The sequence below is a fragment of the Dreissena polymorpha genome, chromosome 7, assembly GCF_020536995.1.
Source record: "Dreissena polymorpha isolate Duluth1 chromosome 7, UMN_Dpol_1.0, whole genome shotgun sequence".
Lineage (NCBI taxonomy): Eukaryota > Metazoa > Mollusca > Bivalvia > Myida > Dreissenidae > Dreissena > Dreissena polymorpha.
The window spans coordinates 28,324,455-28,351,451 of record NC_068361.1 but is presented as its reverse complement, the minus strand read 5'-3'; the positions used below and the strand labels follow the sequence as shown (position 1 = coordinate 28,351,451).

Here is a 26,997-nt window from a genome sequence, read left to right as displayed (position 1 = left end):
TCCTAGTGTCGTATATGCATCCAAATAATCTACAGTGAGTTCCTAGCGTCGTAAATATACGACAACTGAGATGTAGCTCTGAATGCCTAATGACTTAAAAATATGTTTGTTCAAATTGGCATTTAAAGAAACAGCTATTTATTTGCAGTAAGTTTTCCAAACTAAGAAAATTCTTGTAACAAATACTTTTTTAATTTGGAAATTGATTTTGATTAACCATTTCTGGTCAAAAAATGTGAAAATTATATAAAAATTAATAAATTGAGTATTGGTAACGCATGTTTTTTTTGGTTTTTTTAAGGATAGTTATTTGTATTCTATTTAATTTTCATAAAGTTCGAATATAAGCATATTAAGATGTTCTCAGATTTTGTTTCCATATAAATACTTGCAATTGAAACATAACAATGCTTTTTATTATCCATTGATGTTTGCTTTTATTATTAACAATATCTTAATATTGTTTTTATGTCATTAAATAATTAATTTTGTTCTATTTTAAAACAATATTTTAAGATTATTCATTAAAACAGTTTCTATTTGTAAAAATAGTATACATAAATAATAATGGTATTGGATACATTATTTGGAAATAATTCAATGTTTTATTATTTGAAAGTTATACAAGATTTCGAGAATTTGATAATATTACTATATTCATTTTTAAATTGAAAATATAATGATAAAACATCAGCCACATAATCAGTCAACAAAGTAACAATACCTAAAAACACCATATCCTTTTTCACACCACTAAAAGTAACAATTAACAGATAATCTGTCAGGCATTTAGAGCTGATGAGGGTACTGATTATCTAGGAGTAGATATATGGCGTACCATTTGGGTCGAAATTCAACAAGACCTACTAGGTAAAAAGAGAAATTTACGTCAACATACAATATGTACGTCGACGTACAAAAAATTTACTTCGACGTACAAATATGAAATACACTTCGACGTATATATTTGTATGTCGAAGTATAATTTGTACTTTGACGTACATTTTTGTATGTCGACGTACAAATTGTCTGAACAGTCAATCAAAACACTCGTCTCTTGAGCCGCTTTTCCTTTTATTATTAATAAATGTTTAAAATCTCTTTTTTTAATTGTGGACAAAATAAATAAAAAAATCAAAATTGAAAAAAACACAAAAAAACCCACAAAGAATTAAAAATCATAATCTACCCGACGGTATTTATTCTAAAATCGGTTTAAGTAATAAATATTATACACTTTATTAGAAAGCCGGCAGATGTCTGATCTTTATGTCATAACTTGACGCTCAAAGGGATAGGGATCACCACAGCAGGTTGCTAATACACAGTGTAGACTTCCGCTGTTTTATTGTGGTAACATGATTGTTTAGAAAGCATAGGCCAAATACCGTAATATGGAATAAAATTTTGAAATAAAAATCGTATAAATAGTCTGAAAATAACGCAGTGAATGCTTAACATTTGGATCAAAGCAACAGATGTAAGGGGTCTTCTGATAGGCTAACACTCAAAGGTCGGTAAAAATTGTAAGTCGAAGTACAAAATCACGTACGTCGACATACGTATTGTACGTACATTTCTCTTTTTACCTAGTAGGTCTTGTTGACTTTTGACCCAAATGGTACATCATATAGATAAGGCTATTACTGATAGGGGTTGCCTAGAGATAAGGCTGTAGTATGGAATGAGTTAATAGGTACGTAGATCTTATTGAAGAAAAATATAACGCAAAAGAACTGCCACTCTTGTTCCCATATTTTTTTTTAAATAATGTCCCTTGATAATTTTTAGTCTTATATTTTGTCTGCAGTATAACATGAAAAACTAGCAGAGATATTAACTTGAAACTGAAAATATTGGTATATCTCATTTAGGAAATTTGAATTTCACAAGAGCCATTACTTTTGCCTCCGTTTTTTTATTGCCCTGCATTTGTTTTATACTTAAATTGCATTTTGATCATATCTTAGAAATTACAAGAGGTATCATATTTTAACTTATTATATTGGTATTTCATGACAAGCAGAGCTCTTTCATAATGTCACAGTTATTGCCCTTGTTCCTACTCAAACTTTGTCCAGGATATAATTATCTTGAATGTAAAATGTCAGAAGGGGTAATCAGGTGATCGTCAATATGGCGATGTCCATGCAGAGGCAGGTATTGTCCTCGTTTTATACACTTTATTACTTGTATTAATTTTTCGGCGTAAGCTGAATAAGCCAGCTTTTCACCCTGACTTGACCTTTGTAAGTGTCCAATAATACTCAAATAAAATTTCCCGCGGCTAGGTACGAATGAATACACTTCATTTATTCCATTGGCTGATTTGAGTATAACACCAGAACATTGGAAACATATCCGCGTCTTTGTAACACTGTTTTACTGCATGAAACAATTTTATCTCTAATGAAAAGGCCCAATAGATAGAACAGTTTTACAATCAATTTTCGACATAAATACAGTTTGTGCGTTCACCTTTTATTTTCAGAGAATTACCAGCGCAAAAGCGTTTAACTAAAGGCTATGTTGTCATATTTAGTACTTACTTGCATTGCATTTCAACCCGCGAGGTTTTGGGTCAATACGCGGTCATTTTGTGAAAGTCAGAGTTTATATACAGTTCATCACCGGAGTTCGCAAAAGGGGTTGCGATTATTGTGTCTTACTGACAATAACGTAGTGACTGTAATGCATTGCATTCCAATCCGCAAGGTATCAAGGTCAGTTTGCGGTCAGTTGCAGAAATCTTTATATAAACGCCGTCTCGTAAACTTTGTGCACTTGAAGTCTGTTTTGATCAGAAAGATACTAAATAAAGATATTCGGCGATATTATTGTGGTATGTCAATCATCGATTTTTAATATGGTTTCAAAATTTGCATGATAAGGACCAATTTTGATAAAATTAATTAGAAATATTTTTATCCATTTAGACCAGTTTATTAAGCATGACCACAATAATTCGCTATACTATAATTATGCAATTAAATACGATTCGAGTATTGCCGGCTGACCTATATGCACTCGTTTATTTTCATGTTTCTTGTGTTTTTCTATTCTGTAAATATAGATATCTGAGTAATAATATCACATAAAGCAAAATAAGCCACGAAATCTGGCGCAACACCCCGTAATTGATTTGCTTATGATGTAGCTAACAACTGCGCAGAAAAAAGGCATCCGCTACTTTTTATCTCATAGAGATAACTTTTGATCGTTCATAAACATCGACCACAATCAACGCCGTATATCTTTTTTAAAGATATTTCTTGTTTAAATACCGCTTACTTTCCAGCAATATCAGCAACCCATGCGAAAGACAAAAAATCTTACCGGACATGAGGTCCGATAACTTTTAAAATGTACCTAACCTCGCCGCATTTTATCGGACTTTAGAGTCTTTATTCTGCTTTAATTAAACAATAAAAATACATTGTATAGTTTTTTATCGTTATGACGTTCACAATGTTTAACAACTCGAAATACAATTAAATAACAATTAAATGTATGCCCGTTTAGTCAGCATTTCCGGCAGTAAATTACGGCAAAAATCGTCTGTATTACGTATTTTTAACAATTGGCGGAACACACTCGGACCTCCGATATTCCGCACTCATAATGTTGTCTAATATCGAGTAATAGTCACATTACACCGCCATGTATGCTGACACAGATGCACCACAAAAACTTCTATGGTAACTTTTCAGTCGCCAAAGCGTCCAATCGGTAACGATAATGCGTATCATAAGGGCATTATTCTAGACCCAGTTGTTAATGCACTAGGTTATTTTATCCCCTTGGTTAGCGCTAACCGCCGGTTTGAGTTATCCAAGCTGGGTTACTAACTAGGCTGGATAAATGCGTTGTTGGAAATATTTACCCAGGCTGGATAACTATCCATGTTGGGTAAATTTATCCACTTGTTAACTTTTACACTTATCCCATAATCCATTGCAAAAGCAAAATGGCAGACATGTCGTCAAGCATATTCTGGGAACAAGATTTAATAATAATATAAAAACTCTAATTTTAAATCCGTTATATTCAATCCATTGAATGTTTATAGATCAATGAAACAACTATGTATTTTCTGTATTGTATTTGATATTTGTCGTGATTCTGTTAAATAATTGCGAATGAAAACCTGTATAATTAATGTTTAACGCAATCATGAGTGTAAAGGTGGGTTCCCACTGCCAATCCAATCAACTCGATCATCCCGATCACCGAAATTTCCCGACCAAACCCAACCAAGCTCGACTAAAAAGGGTTTACAAGACTTCTTCTCGACCTCTTGTCGATAACACACGACCCCCACACGAATCATTGACGACATCTACTCAACCATCTTTCCGATTTCTGCTCGATCATCTCGACCTATACTCGAGCCCTATACGATCTCAGCTTGTCTAAATGGACCTCAGCTCGATCGCCACCAGATCTTTACACGACCAGATCGTGATGATCGTACTACAGTCGTACAAAGCGATCTAAAATAACTCGGGTAGAGGTCGAGTGAATCGGGTACAGATCTCGTGTATGGTCGATTAGCAATCGGGAAGTGATCGTGTACGATTGAGTAGCCATCGGGTAGCAGTCTAGTAAATCTGTACATCAAATCGAATGGATTGTGTTCCGATCTAAAATAACTCGGGTAGAGGTCGAGAGAATCGGGTACAGATCGTGTAAAAGATGTCAATCCGATCGCCACACTATTGCTTCACGATCAACTCAATCTTCTACTGGACTAAAACACAACCACTTCCCGAGCGCTTCTCGACCCATTTCCTACTCGACCACTACTCGATATTTGTTTACATGTCAAAAAATATTGGGTAGGAAGCCCGACCAATGCCGACCTACCCGACCGCCCCCGACCACTCATGCTGACCGAACCAGACCAGTACCCGACCGCTTAGTTGGGCTTGATCGAGTTGATCTGATCGGCAGTGGGAACCCAGCTTAAAGAAAACAAATTAATTCAAACCTGTCATACCCAGGTTTAGAACAACTGGCATCATTATTTTTGATTGATGTCAGTCTTGAAGTTAGCGTTTATCGCAGATTGATTTACAAAAAATCCCAGTTTTAAAATTTACGCAATATCCAATTATAATTAAACAGTATATAAAAGACGGTGTCGGGTATCATCGCACCTTTTTACCATAAACAATAACTTAAACAATCAGTGTTCCTTATGAGAAATTAAATGCAAATGGTTAGCAATTAATAACTAATGGCGAGTAAGTTGTGAAAACAAACAATACCCGTTACAAATTGCATGCGGTAACAATTTAATTTAAATAGAAGTATATTTCAACATGTCCATTTTTAGAACTGAATAACACATTTTTTCTACAGCCAGGTGATAATATTATTTAAGTCTATTTGTACGCATCTGCACCATTCACTACACATGATGCCATGTAAAGCCTGTGTTTTAATAAAAGCGCGAAATTTTTGCTGACAGAGTTGAGTTTCACGCATGGAAAGGTTTAAGCGTGAGTGTCAAAACAGACCATGTGCTGTAACTATATATAGACGTGCAACTCAGTACATGTAGTATTTCAAAATAAAAAAAATACATCGGCATTAATGCACACAACGAGATATTATTGACACATTGAAACTATAGACAAAATACATAAATTTATGAATAATAAATTAAATTAAAGTTGCTCATTGTTTGGTCGTTATAACCAAATATGACCAGTGAATATGAATATGCTCGCACATTGCGTCATTTGATTTACACATGTTAAATGGGAATGATCCCATCCAAAAATTTACTTTTCATCAGCGCTTGCATAAAATGGCGGACGTTTGTGTTTATAAAAATCTTAAACACATTAGCATCAATACTGGTCATATTTTGGTTTTGAACATTGAAATCGGTATTTCTTCATATTCTAGTTTCGTTTTCATTGTTTTGCCAAAACACACAATTTATTTATGGTTGGACACAAGGTCCGACAATGTCGGGAATAATACAGGACCTCAGCAAGTTTTATCGGAAATGTCCGAGGTCCGATGTCTTTCGCATGGGTTGATATCAGCAAGAAAGTTACTAGCGTTTATTTAGTTTTAATATTTGCTCTATATCTTGACACTACATGCTGCAAAATTTCTTAGCCGTATGATCTTATTACTCTCCACTAAGAAAATTTGCTGGGAGTGAAGTCGAGCTATAATGTGAACCTTAATACAAAATAAACGCTTATCACCTTTTTACTAATGTGGCTGGAAAGTGAGCATTATTTGAAAATTAAACACGAGTAATAAAGGATATAAAACAGCGAAAAATAACTGCCTTGGCGTGGTTGTTGCCATCTTAACTATCACGTGATTACCCCCTCTGAAATGTGGTATTGAGAGGAAAAATTATAGGTTGCATGCATGCATTGTTGGAAAACCAGTTCTTTACATTTCTTTTACTGCTATTACCCTCTGACAAAGTGGAATGAGGGGGCTATTGCAGGCACAGCAATGAAGTTCTGGATAATACTGGCCCAATCTCCATTTTACTCGCCACAAACAAACTATTGTGCTTATCAGAAATGTTAAGTTGACAGGTGGGACAGTAGGTTATTGGAGCTGTGACAGATGGGACAGTAGGTTATTGGAGCTGTGACAGGTGGGACAGTGTGTTATTGGAGCTGTGACAGGTGGGACAGTGTGTTATTGGAACTGTGCCAGGTGGGACAGTGTGTTATTGGAGCTGTGACAAGTGGGACAGTGTGTTATTGGAGCTGTGACAAGTGGGACAGTGTGTTATTGGAGCTGTGACAGGTGGGACAGTGTGTTATTGGAGCTGTGACAGGTGGAACAGTGTGTTATTGGAGCTGTGACAAGTGGGACAGTGTGTTATTGGAGCTGTGACAAGTGGGACAGTGGGTTATTTGAGCTGTGCTCTATGAAAAGGGGTTTTAATGCATGTGCATAAAATGTCGTTCAAGATTAGCTTTTGCAGTCTGCACAGGCTAATCCGGAACAACACTTTCTGCCTAAACAAGATTTTTGCTTAGAAGAGTCACTATTTTAAAAATAAAAATATCATAAAAGCAGAAAGTGTCCTCCCTGATTAGCCTGTGCAGACTGCACAGGCTATTCTGGGACAAAACTTTACGCACATGCATTAAACTCCCTTTTCATAGAGCACAGTCCATTTATTCTAACTTGACATCTCCAAATATCTTCCTGGCATTTTGAGGTGTGAGGACACTCATGGTGAAGTCCTTGCCTCTTTTTCTTTCAGACCGGAGAGTGTGGTGGGGCGTATGCATTGGAAGTGCAATCATAAGTATGTTGTGCTGCTGCTGCTGCTTCTGTCGAGGGATTGTCACCTACATAAAGTAAGCAATCTCTCATGTTTAACTCTACTTTGGCCCCAATTCGGAAAACTTTTAATGAAAAAACTACGTGTTCTTCTTTATTTTTGGCATGTAATGAAGTTTGTCATTAAATGCTTTATATTGATAAATGTTAACATTGGGTTTTAAAACTCCAGTAAAAAAAATAAATAAATAAAATTTAAGAATTAAAAAAAAAGTAACCCTCAACGGGGCTCGAACCACTGACCCCTGGAGCCATGGAGGAAAAGTCTAACACCCTATCTACTAGACCATCCGCTCTCATAATATGGCAAATGTAACTTTTACCTTATATATGCAATTCTCGTAGTTTCAAAAAATACAACGACAACAACAGAATTCTCCAAATTATTCATTCATTTCGCGTTGCAACGCTTTATAATTTTCAGGTTTTTAAATCATCCAAAGATGCACATAATGGATATTTTAGAGCATGGTAAATGTTCAGTATTACTGTTTCCTCAAAAATATCATAACTTCAAGGAAAATTTGTAAATCTGAAACAATTTTTTTTCAATTTTGTCAATTTACCAAAGCGTGAAAAGGCCCCTTTAAGTTCATCCACAAACTTGATCATCAAAGACTGACTTTCTTGGTTACCACTATAGAATCAACATGAATGACTTGATGGAACATGGTCATTGAACATGTTCATCTTGGTAATAATCATACGCCCATTATGAAGTGAAGGAAAGTGGGGGAATTAAGGAATCAATATGGACCTCTGTTCATCAATGTGAATGTCTGTCCATCCCTCCGTCTGTCTGTCTGTTTGTCTCTCTGTCTGTCTGTCCGTCCATTCATCTGTCTGTCTGTCTGTCTGTCTGTCTGTCTGTCTGTCTGTCTGTCTGTCTGTCTGTCTGTCTGTCTGTCTGTCTGTCTGTCTGTCTGTCTGTCTGTCTGTCCGTCCGTCCGTCCGTCCGTCCGTCCGTCCGTCCGTCCGTCCGTCCGTCCGTCCGTCCGTCCGTCCGTCCGTCCGTCCGTCCGTCCGTCCGTCCGTCCATCTTTCCATCCGTTGGGAGCCATATCTTGGAAGTGCTTTCGCGGATTTCATTGAAACTTGGTATGAGTATATATATGGATAAGAGAATGATGCAAGCCAAATGGCATTGTACACCATATGTTAATAACGTAGTTATGGCCCTTTGTATCCTGAAAAAATGCATTTTGTGTGTATCCGGAGCCATATCTTGGAAGTGCTTTGGCGGATTTCATTGAAACTTGGTATTGGTATATATATCAATAAGAGGATGATGCATGCGAAATGGCATTGTACACCATCTGTTAATAACGGAGTTATGGCCCTTTGTATCTTGAAAAAATGCTTTATTGAGTGTCAAATATAACACTTTTGTGTCCAGAAGCATATTGGCAGGGGATATCAATTCAACGAATTTGCTTGTTTCACATAGAATATGCATATTTTTGATAAATCTATGTTAAAGTTTGCGTACCACCTCAAATATTTTCTATGTCCCTTGACATATTGCTTATATATTTTGCATACTTCTTTACCAACATGACCCCCAATCTATAAACAAGAGCAGACAACTGTATCAAGCATTTTGTAAGGATAATGGCCCTTTTTTTCACTTAGAAAATTGAAAATTTGGTTAAGTTTTGTGTTTAGGCTCATTTTATTCATAAAGTATCAAAGCTATTGCTTTCATAATTCAAATACTTTCTTATTATCATGAGGGTACTGTACTTGGCAAGTTAAATTCGACCTTGACCTTTGAATGACCTTGAATCTCTAGGTCAAATTAATAAATTTTGCTTAAATTGCCATAACGTCTTTATTTATGATCATATTTGATTTATACTTTGACAAAACAACACTTTCCTGACATACCATACTGGACTCCACGCAAACCGAACCATCCCCCACACCCCACCCCAGAATAACCCCCCACCCCCCCTCAATTGTTTTTCCCTTTTTTTTCTTTTTTTTTAAAGATCATCTAATAAATGTCCACACACCCACATTTTACCCCCCCCCTTTCCACCCCCAACCCCCCCCCCCCCCCAAAAAAAAAAAATTTTTTTTTTTTTAAACATGGTAAAAAAAACACAACCATTTATTTATTTTATTTCTGAAGAACTGTCCAATCATCCCACTCAAGCTATTGCTATCAAACTTGAAATAAAATGTATAAGTTTGTTTTATGTCTTTACAAATGTTCTATAGATTATGGAAAATATACCAGAACTCAGAATTGTCTATAGAGTACAACTTCTTTAAACCATAAGGGATCAATATGTTCCAATTATGGTCCTCTTCTACTTAGACTTTGACTATATTACCTTGACCTTATTGAATATGAACAATTTCCCCATGATGGGTTACGTTATACTGTCAAGCACTCGAATAACGGAGCGCGCTGTCCTCTGACAGCTCTTGTTATGCCCCCCATAGGGTGGCATATAGCATTTGCACTGTCTGTCCATCCGTCCGTCTGTCCGTCCGAAAACTTTAAAATTGGCCATAACTTTTGCAATATTGAAGATAGCAACTTTTACTTGATATTTGGCATGCATGTGTATCTCATGGTGCTCCACATTTTGAGGAGTGAAAGGTCAATGTCAATGTCATCCTTCATGGTCAAAGGTAAAAAAACAAATCCAAGGGAAGTAATAAGCTTTAAAGGGAGATAATTATTTGTTCCTGACAAATGATTTTTTTTTAAATCAAAGCGGCCGGGTATTGTGTTTCTGACAAACACATCTCTTGTTTAATTATATTACAACGTATTTTTATGCCCCCGGATCGAATGATTGGGGGTATATTGTTTTTGGCCTGTCTGTCTGTCTGTCTGTCATTCTGTCCCAAAACTTTAACCTTGGTTAAAGTCAAGGTTAAAGTTTTGCAATAACTTTTGCAATATTGAAGATAGCAACTTGATATTTGGCATGCAAGTGTATCTCATGGAGCCGCACATTTTGAGTGGTGAAAGGTCAAGGTCATCCTTCAAGGTCAAAGGTCAAATATATGGCTTCAAAGTGTCGCAATAGGGGGCATTGTGTTTCTGACAAACACATCTCTTGTTTTTTAGAAGGAAAGTAATATTTTTTAACGTGATATACATGTAATTCAAGGGAGGAGCTTCTATTAGTAGAAGGTAAAAGTCATGGAGGTTTGATCCAAAGGTGCAATAGATCACAACTTTTTGTCTATTTTCTTGGTATTATAGCACAACAATTTATTTTGATACCATTTACAGCTGAATTTAGTTATCTTGAAGTTAATTCTTAATTATAATTGCTCATTTCTTATTGATTACAAAATCTTAGATGCAGATGAGTACAAAATGTGTTTAAGAAAGGCCTATAATAACACTCAATGGTGTGAGTTTCCTTCCTCATTTGAGACAGGTTTAACTCTGGAGTGGATATGTATATCTTAAGGATGTTCGATCGTTTTGTGAAAATTTTCAAAATATCCGGAATGCTATAATTTTTTGTATGGTGATTAATGAATCTGTATCTGAAATAAATATAAAATAAAAAAGGGAGGTCACCGTGAATAATTTTGAGATAACGAAGGTTTTTTAATGCCATGTGCGTTTGAAAAAATGTCATTTTTGCGGGGCATAAAATTGAGGGTACGGTAAAATGTTTGTGTTTAATACATTTAAAATGGCATAGTAATATTGATATTGTATTAGATTAGCAACTGTAACATTTGTATTATCATACTGAACACTTTTAAAACCAAAAATATTGGAAATCGTAAAAAAGAATGAGAAATAAGTATGACTAGTTTTTTGTTTGTTTTGAATTTTTTATTGCACAGTTCAAAATAGATAACATGCAATACAGATACATATTTCTGTTGATGTAATATTCATATTCATTTGAAGTTCTCAATAATTAAAGGAAACTAGCTTAGCATTAAAATGAAGTAAAGAAATTGATAGGTCACTGTGGATTTTTTTTTGCTACAGACATTTTAATATGGACTTAATTTAAAAAGTATAATGACTAATATTGTAATAGTAATCAAAACATATCTATATAATAACTGCTATATAACAATCAAATTATCAACTGAAATGTGATACACGTAGAAATATTTATAATGTACATTGTTATGAAAATATTTCAGATGTAACAAATGAAAAAACAATGTTGATGTTCAAATAAACATCTTAAATTACCCCACCCACCTGTTACCCATGTTGTGGGTTGTAAATTGAACATATGTATCATTTTAAAATTATTATTTTTATAACTGTGTGATGTGTATTAAAAGACAAGAGGGACATGATGGCCCTGTATCGCTCCACTGCTGAAAAAAGGCTGAAACAAATATTCTCAGCATGTGCAAATACTTAAATATAGGCCCTATTTAAGCACATGTTCACTTGTGTGACCCCCTGGGGTGGGTCAACTTTAACCCCAGAGGCATAATTTGAGCAAACTTTGTAGAGGACTATTATATCTCACTACATACAAAATGTGGTAGCCCTAAGTCCTAGAGTTAAAGGTGAACTGTCGATTTTATAACGAAAAATGCATTTCTATAAATATGTATATTCTAAAACGAGTGGAATCATCAAGAGCTATGGCAAAAAATGTTACGATACTAAAAAACGATGTTTTTGTTTTCCGTAAACCGCCCGGGTATTTCCGCCACCTATTTTGGTTGTGACGTCACAGGCACTCAACGCGCATGAATCGGAAACTCGTCCATTGTTATTACGAATCGAAGCGTGAACACTTCGCGCTTAATGTCAAATTTGACACTCAATAGAACTATCACGTTAGCATTATACAATTCTTTTACACAAGTTGTATTGAAATCGTGTGCTTTTTTCTGTATTTTTTGCATGACAATCGTTATTCGATATGGTTCAGTGTGTTGCTTTCGGGTGCAAAGAACGTGAGGAAAAGGGAAAGAAGGTTTTTTTCCGTTTTCCGAAGGATGATGTTACTTGTAAGAAATGGATAAAGGCAGTCAATTCCAGGAGAGTAATCGATGGGAGACTGGTTGATTTCAAACCGAGTAAGGCATCTAGATTGTGCTTGAAACATTTTGACGACAGTTGTATTTTTCATCCTCCAAGTGTTATGGCTAGTGTTGGAATGGAGTTAACGCTCAAGCTCAAAGCTGGTGCAATTCCAACGATATTTCCGGAAACAGAGGCATACAAAGCTTCAAAGAAAGCTCCACTAAATCCCAACGACCTTGGACCAGGGAAGCACAACCGAGCGAAGTATGGCGCCTATTCTAAAAGGAACCAGAAACCGGTAATTATGTTTCTAATGACTAATCTATGCTTGTTTATTTTGATATTCACAGTGCTAAATAATTTTAGTCTGATCAGTCAGCATATTATTACAAATGATTTCAAGACATTTGTATTAAAAAATGCGTTGACATCTGGTTAGAAAATAATGCACAATAGTCTCCGATGCAAGTTTATTTCAAATACTGGTCAGGCTAATACAAAGGAGAGGAAGCTGTACTGTAGAAATATTGTTTGACCTATAGACTATAGTATTCTCACACATTGTTTTGTCAAACATTTGAATCCGCAAACAACTTATAAGTATTTCTTCACAGTGTTAACCATGCATTATATTTAAATAAATTATATTTATCAATTACATAAAGGTGGTCTTATAAGCGCAGTGGTTGATATGTGTCCTTCTCAGCTAGGTGACCTGAGCTCTGGCCATTTCCTGTATATTGTTGAGTAATGTCAGAGCTGTTGATGGTCAACATACAGGATGGATTAGGTTTTTCTGGATAATGAGCCTTCCACTCAGAACACATCCGCAAAAAATGGAAATCTTTCTGTACCAAGTAGCTGGAAAATGCGGTATCCGGAGAAGTGCCCCCCCGGAGAACTGCCCCCCGGAGAACTGCCCCCTTATTTTAAAGGTGGCGGAGAGGTGCCCCCCCATCAAATCGGTAGGGGCGGAGAACTGCCCCCCTGTCAGAATTTAGTAGGCGGATATCTGCCCCCCCATCAAATCTGTAGGGGCGGAGAACTGCCCCCGGTGTCATATTAGTTATTAGTTACGTAGTGGAAACAATACTTACGGGTAATTTTACGTTATCGCCGTACACATTTTATCCGGTAACAATTTAATTTCAGTACAAGTATATTACCATTTATCGAACTGAATAACACAAATTGTCTAGAGGAATGCCTTGTAAAAGTCGTGTTTTAATAAGAGCGCGAAACATAGTCGAGATCCACACAGGAAACGCGTGCGTGTTAATACTGGCAATGTGTTGCAACTAAATATAGACGTACAACTCGGTACTTATGGAGGAAAAGTTACATCGGAATTAATTTACATTATAAAGATAGTATTGACCCATGGAAAAAACGTTAATTGACATATAAAAAAGTAATTTAATAGGCAAGGCAAAGGCAATAATTTAGCTGACTTGAAGAAAAAAGTGAAGTGAAGTTGAATTTATAAGCAATTTATTTATGTTGTTTAGTTAATTCATGTCTTCTAGCACCTTATCCGTCGGTAGCATCGCCAGACCGTCGAGTCGTCCGCAGTTTGCATTTTGAGCAGATCATGTCGACATGCCAAACAAACAAAATCGGTAACAGTTGCTTTAATTAGCAGCTAATAAGGCAGGCAGAGAACTTGTTACCGTTAACGATAAGTACCGCGATCTTTTAATCTTTTAATTGGTAGACCGGACCGACCTTAATTGTTAAGAACTTGTTAGCTTTGAATAAAGCCGCATACGGGTTTATTATATTGAACCGTCCAAATCCGTAATTGGCGAAAACAAACAAATAAATTATTGTTTTCAGCTGGCATAAGGATGGATTAAATTGCATGCTAATTGTTTGTTTTTATTACGGGGAAAATATCAAATAATTCAGCCGCGAAAACTTTTTATTAGCAAAAAGTTATTTGTTTTTCTTTGTTCACATTGACGAAAATCACGTGATTATCAAGTTGGCGACGTGATGACGTCCATGCCGAGGCAGGTATTTTATGCCGTTTTATAACTTTTATTACTTGTACAACTTTATATTACTTTTGAAATTTCACTCAATTTCCATACATAATAGCAAGAAAGTTACTGGCGTTATTGTCATTATAATACTCGATTTATATATCACCGCTATTTCTTTAATTAGGGGGCACTTCTCCGGGTCATCAATTCTGACAGGGGGGCAGTTCTCCGCCCCTTATTAATCAGCAGGGGGGCAGTTCTCCGCCCTATACAAAAACAGTGAGGGGGCAGTTCTCCGCCCAGTGAAAAATCTTTGGGGGGGCAGTTCTCCGGGGGGGCACTTCTCCTAGAGCCGGAAAATGCTGCTTATATGATAATTCCAATTTCATCCACACTTTAAAAGTCTAGTCAGTTTATGAGGAATGCTGGGGCACACATGGGTTTGATCATGTACAGCCTTATGCCCAGTATGGATATGCCTAATTATTTTACCTTTTAATATATATTTTTCAAATTTTTTTTATATTTTGTATGCATGTATGAATTAATGGCTTAGTGACAAACAATTAATTAAAACACTTCTCTTATTAATAAGGAAAAATAGGTTAATCAGTGGAACAGCTTTAAAACTGACAAAAACATTCCATTTGATAAGTAAATAAGACTAGCTAACTCACCAAAAATATTCAAAGTATAAAAATTATATCGGGCTTATTTCAATTACATTTCCATGAGATAAAAAGTATGAGAGAATTAAAGTGCTGGTAAAACTGGTAAAACAATAATTATGTAAACTTTCTTATACTGATATATTGAACAAAATAAAAAAAAGTACTGTCTATTACACAGATGATTAAAAGACATTGTAAAAGTAAATTAGAATAGTATTAATAAAAATATTAATAGTATTTACTAACACCATTCAGCATGCTGTATTGAATTATTCAGATAAAAATGTAAATTGAGAAGGGTTTTGTGCATGGACTGTAATTATTTGTACAATTTATTATTTCTTAAACAATGAACAGCTTGGCATTTCTCTGAAATAATATTCTCTAGATTCAATTAAATATAACAAAGCACATGATTGCTTCTTAGTTTCTTAAGTTTCAAGAATGTCCATGGTTACCAGTCAAATTGACACCAGTTACCAGTGATGTGTATTAATCCATACAGAACTGCCATCAGTGTCTTGGAGTTTTAGCTATTTGGTTGTTGAATAGCGCCTTATCTTTGGATATATCACAAGATTATGGTAGAACACAGTATGGTTTCAAGATAAAAGATTATTCCTAGCCCAATTAAATCAACAAACAATCATAAAATGTATTACTATCAGACCAGTGCCCTAGCTTAGCTAACCAAGGGGTGCAGTTCCAAGTCCCACCCGTGGTCTCACTATGCCCTACACCATGCTCTTGTGTGGATTTTATCATATGATTATAAAGGAAGTTGTAGTTATCAATAAATTAATATAAATGTACAAACTGAAACTTGTTTTATTTATAATAGAAATTGTGTTTTCAATTAACAATCATGTTATTAGAAATATTACTTAGTAATTATAATGAAACACATGCTTTTATATTAAAATTATGCAAATGAGATAATATGGCTTTGTGCACGGAAGAGCTCTTTTAAGAATTAGCACCCTTCAATTTCAAAATCCGAAAAGGAAACTGATCAGACTATCCCCACTACCACTAAAAGGCTAATGATTGCAATATATCTGTCACGTTCTGAGAAAACTAGGCATAATGCCTGTGCGTAAAGTGTCGTCCCATATTAGCCTGTGCAGTCCGCACAGGCTAATTAGGGACAACACCTTCCGTCTTAACAAGATTTTCAGTAAGAAGGGACTCCCTTTAAACAAAAAATACCATTCCAGCGGAAAGTGTCGTCCCTGATTAGTCTGTGCGGACTGCACAGGCTAATCTGGGACAACACTTTACGCACCTGCATTATGCCCAGTTTCTCAGAGTGCGACACTATTATTTCAAAGTTCAATAGCATAGTTTGGCTTATATTAAGTGATATAAACATTTGTGTCATTCTTTCATTATTCTGTGTGAATTTATAAAAAGTAACATGACAATTATTTGTAGGACCCATATTCATCATGTGTGGAAGAGCCAGATGTCTGTGAAGAAATGTCTTGTGAACAGTCGCCTGTTCGGATCAGTGATCCTGAATCACATTTTGATAATGTGTATTCGCAGTGATCACAGACATTTGAGGTTCGTTATAATGTCAATTAATAATTAGTTTGTTTAACAATCTCCAAACAATGTCAATTATTAATAAGTGTGTTTAATTATTTCCAAACAGCCTGTTTTATTGTGATAGGAGTTACATATTTACATTGGCTTGAAAAAAAATCCTCATTTCTTGTGATATAGTTTTTATTCTTTATTTTCTGTTTCTATACATGGGGAAACTTTCTATTTTTTATGCTCCCAATGGGTTATATAGTTTTACATATAGTTTTTGAACTGTCCATCAGTTCATCCGTCTGTCAGTCTGTTAGTCCGTTCGAAAACTTTAAAATTGGCCATAACTTTAGCAATATTGAAGATAGCAACTTGATAATTGGCATGCATGTGTATCTTACGGAGCTGCACATTTTGAGTGGTGAAAGGTCAAGGTCAAGGCTATCCTTCAAGGTCAAATGTCAAATATATGCTTCAAAGTGGCGCAGCAAGGGGCATTGTGTTTTTCTGAAAAATGCAAAATGTTTATCATTTCAGACGGTTGTATTTCGGCCAACAGAACATAAGGGATTCACTGCCAAACCACAGGGAAAGGACAAAAGTGTTGGGGCCTCTGTTGTGTGTCTCAGTTCATATTGTAATTCATTTAAATAATGTTACTTTTAAATTGCAGACTACATCTTGCTGCTTTGCATTCCGTGGCAAATGCAAACCGCAAGCAGGCTGAGACCAGACAGGGGGAAAAAAGATACAGTCTCTCCTATCCAAGGCTGGACATGTGGTTAAAGCAGTTAAAGAGAATTGCACTTATGGTTATGTATTCATAATGAATTTTATTGTATAAATAATAACCACAGATAGCAATATTGAATTATCTTGTTGAAGAATTTTGTTTTTGCACATAAAAAATACATTACCGCTTACAGAAATCACCTGAACTTGTCCAATATGTTGAAACAAAATTTAGAAATTATGATTCTAAAATCTGGTGATTATTCTGAATGTTAAACAACACTAAATGTATTTGCATTTTGAACTTGTTGAGTTTTTAGAATAATCTTGAAACAAGTCTCTTTTTCTGAACAGATAGTGAAATTATCTAAGATATCAAAATAAATACATGAGTTTACATGCAATCTTTTATCAAAATGTTTGGTTTCTTAAAGCAATAGATTTCTGTAATACATGGTTGAAGACAACAATACAAAAACATTCATTGTTTATTATTTTCTAATAAGAAGGAACAATTTATCAATAATTATAATTTATTTTAATATAACTTTCAGACTATGTTGATGAACTAATGGCAGAGCTGCTTAGGATGAAAGAGGAGTACAAGAGCGATGCCAATGCAAGGGCTGCCTCTGGCAACATTCTGTTTTCACCGCCACCCGTCTTCATCTGCAAACAGAATCCTGAAGTCAGAGGCTGTGCAGAACCATCGTTCACGATTTAATTAGCGAACAGGGATGGAAATTAGTGGTTGCCCGTTTTGTTGTATAGTTATCTATTACTTTTAAAGAAAGTATTGGTTACACATGACACTACATGTACATAGAACTGGGCGCGTTAAGGCTTACGATGGGAAACCAAAAAACTTTAGATGGTTGTCCATGTGGGCAACCAACTGTAAAACGTTAGTTTCCATCCCTGGCCAAGCAAAATCCAATGTATGAGTCAGACAGAAATCTCTGGCGAATGGCTGCCACAGTGCATGACGGAAGAGGTCGTCGGTCCTTCTTGCTCAGACGGTGCCAAATCCAACGAGCCAGTCTTCTATATGCAATGTATCTGTATACTCTGAAGTTATAAATGTATAAGGATACCATTATGATAAATATTAGTATGTTTAGTAAAACAAAGGTACTTCTCAACTTGACAATTACACAAGCCATGCTGTAGCAGATTCTTTCTTAAGTTTACAGTTTAACAAACTTATTCAGCTTGAATATAATATTATATAATATATATTTTACTGAAAATATGTCAGAAATCAGATTTTGTAAGCAACTTCACATCATGTTGTAGCAGGTTGTTATTGTAGTGTACTTTTGAAAAAATTAAACAGCTTGTATTTATATTTTTATTTCAAATGTTGAAAAATAATAATGAACTGGCATTTGTAAGTAACCAAAAATCATTGTGTAGCAAATTGATACTTCATTTTACAATTAGATAACCCAGTCATCTTGTATACACGCGTATTTTAATGTTGATTAAAATTGTTGTCTTTTTTATGTTTATTATTTGTATCAAAACATATTTACAGTATGAAATACAAATGACAAGTTCACACAAAACATTGTGTTATTTAATGTCTACAGTGTATTTTCTTTACAAACAATCTGTCCTGGTTTCATAAACATTTTTAATAATTAATGACAACTTACTCATGTATTGGTTCTTCATCACCGATGGGACCATTTACATCAAGGAACTCATAAAACGAAACTTCAATGACATCTGGATGGAGACACTTAGCTTTGAAGCTCAGTTATGCACTTTATCCCTGCCTCGTCCATCCTTTCCATCAGCTCTGGGTATTCTGTGCAGCATTTGCACTCAATCTGCACACGATATGGTGTGCAACATGAACATGCACACGTGAAAATAAAAGAAATACGTCGAATTGCAATACAAACATTCCTTCCTAATCAGAACAGGTTCAAGAATCCGTTCTAATTTATAATAATTAGACAATACAACCTAGTCATATTCAACAAGCTTGTACTGTAGATTAACAATTAAAGAATAATTTTATTTTGTTTTTTTGCCGACACCTGCATGTAACAAAATTATATATTTACCAATCCGTATTCCCAACACGATGGTCGTCTTGGGCATCGGCAAAATTTTCCTCGCTGTCCGAGTCAGAATCAGAAAAATCTGATTGACTGTCACTAAATTCTGGCTCATACATATACGGTTGAACGGAAAACTCATCGTAATCGCTATCATCTTCCATTTTTCAACAATTTTTTTAACTAAAGTTGCAAGATATAATACATCCGAAGCCATTTATAATGCCGGCTTGTAATTGAGTCGTTATTGAGTGCCTGTGACGTCACTTCCGGTTTGAATGAAAATGGCGAGAACATCAGAATGTGTGAAAAATCGCGACTTTGTTCTATTCGTTCTCGCTAATAATACCGTCTTTGAAATGAAGTGAGGTGCGAAATAGTTTAGATATGCACTAAATTCGATAAATAAAGGTGTTTTACGGGTTTTTAAAACCGTGGCAGGTGAACTTTAAGGACAAGAATATTTAAAAAGTTTTCACAAAATAAGCAAGATATAAACGTATATAATGTTCAATTTTGTGACCCACGGGTCAGGGTCAAATTTGACCCAAAGGGCATTATTTGAACAAACTTGGTAGAGGACCATAAGATGTTACTGCATACCAAATTTGGTAGCCATAGTCCAAATGGTTTTCGACAAGAAGATTTTTTAAAGATTTCACAAAATAGGCGCTTTATAAGCGTTTATTAAATTGTGTGACCCCCGGGGCAGGGTCAAAGTTGACCCCAGAGGCTTTATTTGAACAAATTTGGTAGAGGTTTATTAGATGTCACTACATACAAAATTTGGTAGCCCTATACACATGTACACAACAACTACTAATGAGAGCAACAACAATCAAAATTCAGACTATGCACATACTTTTATCAGATTAGTACATCTACAAAAAAAAACATTGAATACAATTAGCGGGGCAATTATGTTTTACACACCATCTGTGGTTTAATGCACTGCCAAAAATATCTTACAACTTAGGTGAAACATGAGAAATACAACTGACATAAGAATCACAACTATGTTTGTCATCGAGAAGGAAAAAAAATTATGTAACAGCTATTAGATTTCATAGCTAATCTATATACAAGATGAAAATTACAATTGGTTAGATGTCAGGCAACAAATAACTCGCTATTGCTCATTTTTTTTTCTCTGATTTTGTTACTCCGATTTGTCCGTGTGTAACCTCTGACAGGGGGCTCCTCAAACCACTCAGTCCGTTTCTTTTTGATACAGTACTCAAATGTTTAAGTTGCAATCCACTTCCTGCAACTTTCCTTGCAACACCTTGACTTACACATGTATAACTTTTGTATCAATCATGGTTTGCAAAGATTTGATGTTGGACATTTAGTTACACATTGTATGCTAATACTGCTCGGTCATACCTGAATGAATATTTGTTAACAACATTTTGGTCAAGAGGAACAGAGTTCACTAACTTTTGAAAAGCTAAAACATCCTGTAGAGCGCCATGTGCCATGTATAATTCACCAATGACGTCTTTAACTAAATTTTTCCGCTAATATGATTTCATATTTGGTAAGTATCTAAAAAGCCACAAATATTTTGCTGAAACTCAGACATTTTTCCACAAGTATGGATAGCATGGAGCAACACTTTACAATCAAAAAACTCTATATCATGCCCAACTAAAATAACTGGTGAACATTTCTGTAAGAATGTTATAAAACTTGTCAATGCAGATTTGATGGGGACAGCTGTTACTGTTTGTCCATTGACAATCACAGAGTCGCCAACAACTGTCACTCCAGTTATTTCTGACGCTTTCAATGACATCTTCTTCTCTGGCATCACATGATGTTGAAAACTGACCAGTTGAATGCACTGCAGCTATCTGAATTATGTGAGAAGTACGCTCTGAAAAAACAAAACAAAAATTTTACATAGAAATTGCACAGAATCCATTTTAGCTCCATTAATCGGAGAGCCCTGGGTCGCTCACCCAAGTACAATGTAAACTTCTTAAAATACATTTGCAGTGTTTACAATAAACATAAAAGGGAAAAGCATTGCCCCCCCCCCCCCCCAGGACAGGACTTATTTTGAAGCTTAATTTGAACAATCGTAGAAGATATTCCTTCACATCCGTTCTCTATGCATTGTGGTTTAAGAGAATTTTTCAGTTGAAGGGTCATTGATCGGAAACAATTTTCACACTTATTGTGACCTTGACCTTTGACCAAGTGACCATAATTTAAATAGGGGTTATATACTGTCCAATCCCTATGCACATGGAAAGTTAAAAACCAATCTGTGACAAAGTTGACAAATTATTGATCGAAAACTAAATGATCTACCGACAGACCAACATCCAGCAAAACAATATTAACTCTCTCTTCCAAGGGGGCATAATAACTGTTATCATGAAAATTGAAACGCTCTTTTCTTCGATTCATGGATATATGAAAGTAAGTTTTTGGCACCTTATTTATTCATAAATCTGAAGAAGCGAAGAGAAGAGTGTTTAAATTTTTAAATGATGCACAATAATATACTATAGCCAGTTGTGGGTAATGTAACATTGCATCATCTAAGTGGTATTTACTATCATTTTATCAATAAAGATTAAGAATCATTTATTATATGAATACAAAATGAATAATTCAATCATACATCCGCTTCAAATAGGTGTAATAAAATAACGGGGCCGAATAAGCCTGGTCGATTTGGGGCCGAAAGAGCTTGGGGCCGAAAAAGCCTGAAATTTCGGTCTGGGCCGAAAGAGCTTGGGGCCGAAAGAGCCTGCTACCATTAATAGACGCTTGTTTTTGCACAGAAAATAACTTCTACAGCGTAAGCAAGCGTTTCAGCGATGTCGATCACGAAGTGACGTCAAGCAATCGAACGCTTGGTTTCATTGCAGTAAATCTCGAAAATATGTAAATAACGAAAATGTATAAGCGCATAATCAAAACAGTCAAACTAGAATTTTCACTCGTTTATTCAAACCTTATCTTTTGAAACCGTGAAAATATACAAAGGTTTTTAATTTTTACGATATAGTGAATCAATTAACGTAAAGTGGAAACGATCGAACATCCTTAAATGAAGGGCAATGTAGGTTTCTAATGTTTTCAAGTTTATCAGATGAGTTCTGAACACAACAGTTGGTAAACATGGAGTTAGATGTATTCAAACATGAACTTATCTATAAGCTTTAAGTTTAATCAGGCAATTTGATACTACCTATAACTACATATTTGATAGACCTGTTTGTGAACAGAATATCATGTTTCACCCTATTTTCAGAAAATGGTTTGTCCCGGTGTTATCAGCTTTAATACACAATGTCTATCTGGAACTTGACTGTGAATTTTATACTGGGTGTATAAACATGGGCATAACATGTCAATATAATTGATTTTTTTCAAGGTTGAAGTTAAGAACTTGGGTTAATAGACTAACTAAAAACGTGTTGTGCCTTCATACATACTCATGTTATTCACAAGGAAGGAATTATAACAATAGTGAATACATAATAGCTTATCAATCAAAGAGCTGATCACAACATCTATTTCAAAATGGCAACTTCTGTAGGTTCAGTTCATAATAGTTCAGACTTAGTGAAGGACTATGTGTGTGGCCCTTGTGAAAGTAAAACTATTGAAGAAAGTGCTGATTTTTTCTGTGCAACATGTATGAAGTTTTTCTGCAGAAAATGCATTAATCTACACGATCAGTTATATGCAAATCATACCAAATATGGAGGTGAAGAAACAAATAAATGGCCTCTGACAAAGGCATTGGAGGATTACCTACTGAAATGTGATGTCCACAAGAATGAGAAACAGAAAATGTTTTGCCAGGACCACAGTCAGCTGTGTTGCTCTGATTGTGCTTTTCTGAATCACAGGTAAGTTGCACACAATCATGGAATAGATGGGGAAAACCCTACCAATCTCAGACAAAACAGAAAAAGCTGGCATATTTAAAATATGTTTTTGCCCCCGGATCAATAGATCGGGGATATATTGTTTTTGTCCTGTCTGTCATTCTATCCAAAACTTTAACATTGGTTAAAGTTTGATAACTTTTGCAATATTGAACATAGCAACTTGATATTTACCTTACATGTGTATCTCATGGAGCTGCTTCGTTAAAGTTTTATCATAACTTTTTTAATATTGAACACAGCAACTTCATATTTGGCATGCATGTGTATCTCGTGGAGCTGCACATTTTGAGTGGTGAAAGGTCAAGGTCATCCTTTAAGGTCAAAGGTAAAAAAAATAATCATTTCTCCATTCAATCTCTAACTTACTTCTCGTGGAGCTGCACATTTTGAGTGGTGGAAGGTCAAGGCCAACCTTCGAGGTCAAAGGTCAAAATATAAAAAAACATAAATTTTCATAACTTTTTTAATACTGAACACAGCAACTTAATATTTGGCATGCATGTGTATTTCGTGGAGCTGCACATTTTGAGTGGTGAAAGGTCAAGGTCTTCCTTCAAGGTCAAAGGTCAAAAATAATAATTAAAAAAAAATTCATTTCTCCATTCAATCTCTTTTTTCTTACTTCTCGTGGAGCTGCACATTTTGAGTGGTGAAAGGTCAAGGTCAACCTTCAAGGTCAAAGGTCAAAAAAAAATATTTTTTTTTTCATAACTTGTTATGCCCCGGGATCGAATGGTCGGGGGCATATTGTTTTTTCGGCCTGTCTGTCTGTCATTCCATCATTCTGTCCCAAAACTTTAACCTTACAGTAAAGGTTTGCAATAACTTTTGAAATATTGAACATAGCAACTTGATATTTGGCATGCATGTGTATCTCATGGAGCAGCACATTTTGATTGGTGAAAGGTCAAGGTCATCCTTCATGGTCAAAGGTCAAAAAATAAAAAACATAAATTTTCATAACTTTTTATGCCCCGGGATCGAATGATCGAGGGCATATTGTTTTTGGCCTGTCCATCTGTCATTCCGTCCCAAAACTTTAACCTTACAGTAAAGTTTTGTAATAATTTTTGAAATATTGAACATAGCAACTTGATATTTGGCATGCATGTGTATCTCATGGAGCTGCTTATTTTGAGTGGTGAAAGGTCAAGGTCATCCTTCAAGGTCAAAGGTAAAAATAAAGCGGCGCATTAGGGGGCATTGTGTTTCTGACAAACACATTTCCTGTTAAGATACAAATATAGTGAAACGTCAGCTGCACCAGCACAAAAGAAAACTTATATACAATACTGTCCTTAATGTTATTATCACTCTATGTCTTAATGGTCATTATATATAGCAACTGACCGAAAGCAAAAACTCGTACAATTAATTTTTATATATTACATGTGGTAATTATGATACATGTTGCTTTTCAGACAGTGCGCCAATGTGACTCTAATTTGTGACTCGGTCAAAAAGATGTCATTGAATATGCTACAGTTGTTAAACAGTCTTGAAACTATTTTAAATGAACTAAATAAGTTAAAAAGTACACAAGAGTCCAGCATTCAGTCTGTGGAGGAATCATATGGTAAACAACTTCAAGAAATCGGAGACATGCGAAAGAAATTAAATGCTTCTTTGGATGCACTAGAAATTGCAACCAAAAAAGAACTGGATGAAATTAGGACCACATTGCAAACCGCTCTGAAGAAGGATGTTGACAAGTGCAGCAAACTAAAGGATGAACTGAAACAACTCTCTGAAGCTGTAAATGTCCTTTGTGATAAGAGCAACAAAGAAATTAAGTTCATAGCCAGCAGAAAATGTCTAGACAAGATACAAGAGTCTGAGTCATATCTGAAGAAGAAATCTGTTAAGGTGCAGAATTCTATCATTTTCAAGGCAAACAGTGACATCGAGAAGTACCTGTCACAACAGGCAAGTCTAGGGAGGATTGTAGACAGTTTGCAGTCTCTCACACTCAATATGAATCCCTATCAGGTGTTATTTGTGAAGAGCAAATCTGAGTTTATTGTCAGTATATCAAGTGACACAAGTCAGACTTGCAGTATCAAAGGCATTTGCTGCCTGCCTAGTGGCCAGGTCATTGTCACAGATTACAATAATAAAAAAGTGAAGCTGTTGGACAAGCATTACAATGTGTCTAGTCACTCTGATGTGCCTGGTAATCCATATGATATTTGCCAAATCACATCCACTGAGGTGGCTGTATCTGTTGGAAAAGAAGTGCAATTTATCTCTGTGAGCAATGGGCAGCTGGTGAATGGAAGGAAGTTCCCGTTAACACATGATGCTGTAGGCATCGCCTACAATAAGGGAGCACTGTATGTCACCTCTAGAATTGCCCTGTACCAATACACCCTGTTTGGATCACTTATTAAAAAGATTTATGAGGATGCAAGTGGCTCTTGTGCAGGTAAATGTATTGTTTATACAAATAGCAGATAATCTCTATTATTGATGCTTATAATATTAATTAACTTAAAAAAAAACTTATTTTCGAGAAGAAAAGTGTAAGAAAGGAACAATAAAATAGTGTTAATACATACATACATATGACCCTGATCTACTTATATTTAACATGTTCCATCTTTTGCAGTATGGACATGTGCAGTGAGTCCGGCTAGGGACAGGATCTATGTGCTCAACAACACGCAGAACAAGGTCATCACTCTGGCTATAGATGGCACCCTGATATCCACCTTTGAGGACCCTGAATTACAATCACCATATGGTGTTCATGTCACACCATCAGGACAAGTGCTAGTCTGTGGATACAGCTCCAATACTGTCATAAAGGTGGATCATGAAGGAAGAAAGAAACTGGCAACTCTGGTATCAAACAAAGATGGAGTGTGCGGCCCACTGTCTGTCTGCTTCAACACCAACACTGACCAGATCATTGTGGGACTAAATAATGACAATACAATTTATGTTTTGGAATTGCAATAGCTATTCCAGTAAGGAAAAAAACATTTAAATGCTGTTATACGTGTTATTCCTTTTTTTGTCGGAACATTAAATCATGGAAGATTTATCTTTATAAACAATTAATTGAACTTAATTTTGAAAATGACTTGATTGAATTATCTAGGAATGTAGAAAACAAGGATGTATGACTGCTATCTATGATGTGGATGCTGATTAGTCCTTTTGTATTGCTTAGGCCAACAATAAGAATATCTTTATTTGCCTTTGCCTAAAATATCTATGAACATGTCCCTATAGAGGAGAAAGTTGCAGCAAACGTATTGCTTTTCCTTTCAAGATTAATCTTTAATTTATTATTTATTAACCAAAACATCAAGAGGACCAAAAGCCCATGTGGACAAAGTAACCATACAGTGTTTTCAAATAAAATAGTTTTTGATTATAAAAAGTAACAATACATTTCATTGCAACAATACATACATGTATTATTAAATATTTGCCTATTATATTTGTAACTATTTGCCTATTATATTTGTAACTATTTATAGTATATATGTAATTACAAATGTCTAATTGCGTCAAATTTTAAAGTAACATTACTACTCAAAATCAACGAAAAAATCGTACAATTGTTCGTAAAATAAACTTAACCAGTTAACAATCAGTGTTCCTTATGGCAATTGCCGAAATTTCAACGCCAGATGTGGTCTGGTAAATAGATGTTTGTAGATACAAAATGCTCGTTTTAATTATTGTTTTGCATATTTATTCATACGACACTTGAACACTCAAATGGTGTTCGTGTGTTGTATGAATATA

General features: G+C 35.3%; 3 protein-coding genes across 10 annotated transcripts in view; all 3 read left to right on the top strand.

Annotated features, from left to right (window-relative positions):
• The window catches only part of LOC127836879 (uncharacterized), a 339,553-nt gene that overhangs the window by 201,261 nt on the left and 111,295 nt on the right, over nt 1-26,997 (top strand). The window lies entirely within an intron of this gene.
• The window catches only part of LOC127836852 (probable serine/threonine-protein kinase tsuA), a 404,515-nt gene that overhangs the window by 353,682 nt on the left and 23,836 nt on the right, over nt 1-26,997 (top strand). For 3 of the 7 annotated variants that reach the window (XM_052363483.1, XM_052363482.1, XM_052363477.1), the window contains one exon: nt 7,259-7,355. The exons of the other annotated variants lie outside the window; for them this stretch is intronic. In XM_052363483.1, coding sequence (XP_052219443.1) covers nt 7,259-7,355 — 97 coding nt within the window. The remainder of the gene's footprint in view (nt 1-7,258; nt 7,356-26,997) is intronic. 7 annotated transcript variants of the gene reach the window in all.
• The window catches only part of LOC127836860 (uncharacterized), a 6,872-nt gene continuing 2,264 nt past the window's right edge, over nt 22,390-26,997 (top strand). The window contains exons 1-3 of the mRNA XM_052363498.1: nt 22,390-23,196; nt 24,660-25,663; nt 25,847-26,997. The exon at nt 25,847-26,997 is cut by the window's right edge and continues 2,264 nt beyond it. Of these exons, the coding sequence (XP_052219458.1) occupies nt 22,865-23,196; nt 24,660-25,663; nt 25,847-26,199 (1,689 nt within the window). The 5' untranslated portion in view covers nt 22,390-22,864 and the 3' untranslated portion in view covers nt 26,200-26,997. The remainder of the gene's footprint in view (nt 23,197-24,659; nt 25,664-25,846) is intronic.